Below are 6000 nucleotides of genomic sequence, written 5' to 3'. Positions count from 1 at the left end.
CCCTTGGCAGCGTGCCCGCCGCGCCCCCCCCCCCCCCCCGGCACATCCTCCCCCTCGGCAGACAGAGGGGCCAGTGTTCCCCGATCGCGGGACGCCCTGCAGGACCTGACACCCCGACCCTCCAGCGTAGCTTATAAAATCACTTTACTTTATTACAAAAACGATGTATTCCTGGTGTTGGGAGGGGCTGGGGTGGGAGATTAATTAGGGCAATCTTGTACATTTAGTCATTTTTTTTTAGCAGACGCTCTTATCCAGAGCGACTTACAGTAGGTACAGGGACATTCCCCCGAGGCAAGTAGGGTGAAGTGCCTTGCCCAAGGACACAACGTCAGTTGGCATGACCGGGAGTCGAACTGGCAACCTACGGATTACTAGCCCGATTCCCTCACCGCTCAGCCACCTGACTCCCATACTCTTCACTCTTCACTCTTCACTCACTCTTGTAACAAACTAGGTCACAATACGACCTCAACTCCCTCCCTCCCCATCCCCCCCCCGCCGCCCCCTGTTCTACAGCGTGACTTTGGACCACAGGCCTGTTTCCCCTTGAGCTCCACGCCTGCCAAGCTGTGTTTACCCTGGCCCGGGTTCAGCAGCTGAACCACAGCTCCAGTCAGCATGGAGAGGTGCTGGAGAGGCGAGCGGAGCTTCGGACCTGTAGGAGCGGACTGCCCTGTGCAGGCGTGTGGGAGCCACATGACCTGGAGATCTGCAGAGAGGGATAAACATCCTATCCCTGAATGCGTGGGATCTGGGAGGAAAAGCCCAGAGCGAGAGTCCACACTGACTGCTCTTCCTCTCATACTGGACACTTAGGAGGGTAAATATTATGAGATGTGGTCGTCCATGGGAGGGTTCACTTTGTATATACTTCTGCGATACAATGTCCCGATAGAGACACTCGATCCCGGCAGCATTAAGCAAGAGACAGAAACAAAGATGGGCATTTGTAACTTTTTCAACGACAGCGAAGGAGAGCTGTGGATTTCTGCGGCGATGGCGTCGACTCTGGGTTTGAACCCTTGAAAGAAAACCAGGAAGTGCTGAGCGGGGCGAGAGAGGAAGGAAATACTGAAGCCGACACTGAAAGCTCAGGGGAGCCCCTCTACCCTGTTGACCTGTGTGGTCAGCAGTCAAAAGTGAGGATGCATTCACGCAGTTTTGAAACACGGCCCGGAGAGATCTACCCCTTACATAAACAGGCTGCGGGCCCCGTTGCAACACTGTGAAATGCATCCTCCCTCGTCTTGTTTCATTGCCCCCCTCACTAGCGTCGTACCTGCGTAGAGAATGGGCCGCGGCGCCCCCTCCTGTGCCGTCAGAGTAGGGGCTCTGGGCCTGGCTGGGGGCGGAGCTCGGGGCGGAGCTCTTGTGAGAGCCCCGCCTCCTGGCGTTGGCAGGCGGGGTCTCTGAGGGCGGAGAGCAGGGGTCGTCCACCAGAGTGGCGTCACTGCGGTCAGAAACTCCTCCTGGAGGGACAGGAGGCATGTTGGATCAAAACACACACACACACACACTCTCATACACACACACACACACACACTCCACACTCTCATACACACATCCTCATACACACACACACCCTCATACACACTCTACACACTCTCATACACACATCCTCATACACACACACACACCCTCATACACACATCCTCATACACGCACACACACACACTCACCTCTCTTGCCTGCGGAGCCCCGGGAGTGGGGCGAGGAGACGGGGGCGGAGCCTCTGGAGAGGGGGGAGGAGTTAGGGGTGGAGCCAGCAGAGCGCTGGGTCAGGTGGTCGTACGGAGACCTGCGGCTCATCAGCTCCTCGTAGTGGCTGCTGGCCCTGTGGAGGAGCACGGGTCGTCAGAGAGAACAGATCACACAGCCCGCTGGAGCGTGGGGGACACCTGGTGGTGTGTAACAGCATGCTGCCCTTCTACTGTGTCCAGGGCACTGAACTAGCAGCATCTGAACTAGCAGCATCTGAACTAGCAGCATCTGAACTAGCAGCATCTGAACTAGCAGCATCTGAACTAGCAGCATCTGAACTAGCAGCATCTGAACTAGCAGCATCTGAACTAGCAGCATCTGAACTAGCAGCATCTGAACTAGCAGCATCTGAACTAGCAGAATCTGAACTAGCAGCATCTGAACTAGCAGCATCTGAACTAGCAGCATCTGAACTAGCAGCATCTGAACTAGCAGCATCTGAACTAGCAGCATCTGAACTAGCAGAATCTGAACTAGCAGAATCTGAACTAGCAGCATCTGAACTAGCAGCATCTGAACTAGCAGCATCTGAACTAGCAGATAAGTAGATTTTCTACACTCACCAGTCCTAAAAACTATTGTAATGTATCGAGTGGCTTTCGAACTAGCCATTTGGTCGGTGGACAAAAAAGAAAATGTTGCCCCCTGACTGTACCTTAGTTGACCGTGTGTGATAAGTGTGTGTGTGTATGAGGGTGTGTGTGTGATAAGTGTGTGTGTCCTTCTCCTCACCCGCGACCAGACGATCCTCTCTTCGACTGGCTACTGGCTCCGCTGCTGCGCGACAACACAAAGTCGTCCTCATAGGCCGGCCCATCCCCGGAGCCACCAGCCGATTGGCTGCCGTGCAGCGCAGGGGACGTCCTCTCGGGTCTGTCCTCAACCGCTATTGGACGACAATCCCAGAAAAAGCCATGAGAACCAGTAACAAACACTGACATGGTTGAATCTTTAAAACAGTGGCATTATGTTTCAGGATAGCCTATCAGCCTCTTTTCTCCACGGAGACGTGAGGTGTAAGGCTGGAGTCGAGCATCTAGGGTGTCAGGTGGCTGAGCGGTTAGGGAATCGTGCTGGTAATCAGAAGGTTGCCGGTTCGATTCTCGGCCGTGCCAAAAAAAAAACTTTGTGTCCTTGGGCAAGGCACTTCACCCAACTTGCCTCGGGGGGGAATGTCCCTGTACTAACTAAGTCGCTTTGGATAAGAGCGTCTGCTAAATGACTTAAATTTAAATCTGACCTTTGCCCTGTCTGAGCAGGTGGTTCTTGGTGAAGATGTTTATGACGCTGTGAGGGCTTCCCTTGGCCAGCTCCTCCCACGGCGCCCGGCTGTCGCGTGGGGGCGGGGCCAGGGGCGGGCTGAGGGCGGGGCAACCCTCCGCCTCCCTCTGGAAGCGGAGGAGGGGCTGGAGGCCGTCTCTCTGTCCGGAGCAGAAGTCCAGGGCGCCCAGGCGCTCAGCCGGCCGGGGGACCGCCCCTCCTGCGTTGCGATTGGCCGGGGGGCTGGCGTCTCCTTCTGATAGGCTGCCTTCGCTCAGGAGAGGTCCTTCACTGATGGAGCCCCCGCTGGAGTCATGGAGACCTGGCCCCCCCTCCTCCTCTCCGTCCTCCATCCTGCCGTTTCCTCTCCTCTGTACCGATCCCTCAGTCTTCGTCATGGCTACGCCGTTCATTAAGCTCCCCCCCTCTTGTCGCTGGGGGGTGTGGCCTGATGTAGAGGCGTGGTTAGCGATAGGGAGCCCCACCTTCTCTCGGTAACCGTGGAGATCTCCCAGGCCTGTCAGGTCGCTGTTGTACGCGCTCTGGCCGGCGCTGAGAAGCTTCCGAATCCTGAGCGCCAGGTGGTCGGCCTCCAAGGCCACGGAGCCTCCGTTTCCCTCTCTGATGGGCGGGCTCATCGCTCTGGCCCAGCGGCCATCCTCGTCAGCGTCCTGGGGCAGGGGAGCCAAGATGGCGCCCGTGCCCGCGGCGGTGGCTGAGCCGTAGCTGGTCCCTGCCCCGGCCAGTTTCCGGGCCTCGCTCTCTATGCGGGTGGACAGAGAGGCAGCTGTGGCCTTCAGGGCCTCGATGCGCGACGTCTTGGCGATGCTGGCGGTCATGGCTGCTGGGGGGGCGTTCCTGCCCCGGGCCCCCGCTGGCTCTAGGCCCAGCAGCTGAGACAGAAAGTGGTCAGCAGGGGGCGCCGATGAGCTGCTTGCTCCTCTGACGGCAGGGCTCAGACGGTCTGGCTGCAGCCAGGAGGAAACCCCGACACCAAGATCATTCCTGAAGTGTGTGAGTGTGTGTGGGGGGGGGGGACAGGGAAGGGGGGGAGAGAGGGAAAAGAGAAAGACAGAAGAAGAGAAAAAGGAGAGAAATACAATTAAATACAGGAAAGAAAATGAGGAGGGGACAGTTTTAGACACAAGGGTCAGTTGCAGCCAGTTACGAGCCACATGTCATGTCATGAGCCACACTACAGGCTCATGACATGACAGAAATCACTACAGGCTCATGTCATGACAGAGAACACTACAGGCTCATGACATGACAGAGATCACTACAGGCTCATGACATGACAGAGGTCACTACAGGCTCATGACATGACAGAGATCACTACGGGCTCATGACATGACAGAGATCACTACGGGCTCATGACATGACAGAGATCACTACAGGCTCATGACATGACAGAGGTCACTACAGGCTCATGACATGACAGAGATCACTACAGGCTCATGACATGACAGAGATCACTACAGGCTCATGACATGACAGAGATCACTACAGGCTCATGACATGACAGAAATCACTACAGGCTCATGACATGACAGAGATCACTACAGGCTCATGACATGACAGAGATCACTACAGGCTCATGACATGACAGAGATCACTACAGGCTCATGACATGACAGAAATCACTACAGGCTCATGACATGACAGAGATCACTACAGGCTCATGACATGACAGAAATCACTACGGGCTCATGACATGACAGAGATCACTACAGGCTCATGACATGACAGAGATCACTACAGGCTCATGACATGACAGAGATCACTACAGGCTCATGACATGACAGAAATCACTACGGGCTCATGACATGACAGAGATCACTACAGGCTCATGACATGACAGAGGTCACTACAGGCTCATGACATGACAGAGATCACTACAGGCTCATGACATGACAGAGATCACTACAGGCTCATGACATGACAGAGATCACTACGGGCTCATGACATGACAGAGATCACTACAGGCTCATGACATGACAGAGAACACTACAGGCTCATGACATGGAGCACAATTACTTCAGTGTACCGAGAGGGATTATTAAACTGCTCATGAGATTCAACATGAAAGCTTTTCCAGTATCTGAACAAGCAGAACATTCACTCTGAAGCTTGTGCAAAACAACATTTAGCCCGAGGGCAAAGCTCTCAGTTTCATCTGACAAGTGTTTTCACAGTTTCCTAGCATAGCGCTCTCATGACTTATATATTATAGAAATGAAAACTGATTACATTACCAAGCTGTTTACCTCTCAGTAAGAGACACATTTAGCTCAGCTGTCATATGAGGTTTTATCTGTTACATCTGAAATAGATGTGGAAGTTCCCCATTTCCAGTTAGACGTGGTGCGCTAATGGTACTAGCACCTAGGTGCTAACCTGCCAAGAACGCTAATAAAGCTAGCACGCGAACCCAACACATCGACTTTGCTGTTAGGTGTCCATGGAGATGGATAGTTTGGAACACAAACATTGTGTTGCTCAGTCATTAAAACCATAAAAAAGTGTGTGTATGTATGTGTGTGTGTGTGTGTATGTGTGTTACCTGGACAGAGGGGGAGGGGCTGGCTCAGACAGAGACATGTCACTGCTGGAGGAGACACTGAGAGGACGCTCCTGTCTCTTGTTCTCCTTGTCCGACTCTCCAGAGGGCTGGTACACTGGCCTCTGCTGTCACGCACACACACACACGCACACACACACGCACACACACACACACAGTTAGCTTCCTCACACACCAGGAACCAGAAACAGTGGTAGCAGGCTGGCTATTTCAATAGAAAAAGTAGAAACAAACTCGATGTGTGTGTGTGTACCTATGTGTGTACCTGTGTGTGTCTATACGTGTGTGTCTATGCGTGAGAGAGAGTGTGTATCTATTAGTGTGTGTGTATCTATGTGTATCTATGCATGCGTGTGTGTGTGTGTGAGTGAGTGTGTGTATCTATGTGTATCTAT

At 53.7% G+C, this 6000-nt stretch overlaps 1 protein-coding gene across 4 annotated transcripts in view; it reads right to left on the bottom strand.

Annotated features, from left to right (window-relative positions):
• cep350 (centrosomal protein 350) overlaps positions 1 to 6000 on the bottom strand; it is a 38125-nt gene that overhangs the window by 22607 nt on the left and 9518 nt on the right. For all 4 annotated transcript variants that reach the window (XM_062450158.1, XM_062450159.1, XM_062450160.1 and 1 more), the window contains exons 11-15: positions 5588 to 5712; positions 3005 to 4029; positions 2497 to 2650; positions 1683 to 1837; positions 1283 to 1472 (exon numbers count right to left, since the gene is read on the bottom strand). In XM_062450158.1, coding sequence (XP_062306142.1) covers positions 1283 to 1472; positions 1683 to 1837; positions 2497 to 2650; positions 3005 to 4029; positions 5588 to 5712 — 1649 coding nt within the window. The remainder of the gene's footprint in view (positions 1 to 1282; positions 1473 to 1682; positions 1838 to 2496; positions 2651 to 3004; positions 4030 to 5587; positions 5713 to 6000) is intronic.

This window comes from Osmerus eperlanus, chromosome 24, assembly GCF_963692335.1.
Source record: "Osmerus eperlanus chromosome 24, fOsmEpe2.1, whole genome shotgun sequence".
Taxonomy (NCBI): domain Eukaryota; kingdom Metazoa; phylum Chordata; class Actinopteri; order Osmeriformes; family Osmeridae; genus Osmerus; species Osmerus eperlanus.
This window is presented reverse-complemented; position numbering and strand designations above follow the sequence as displayed.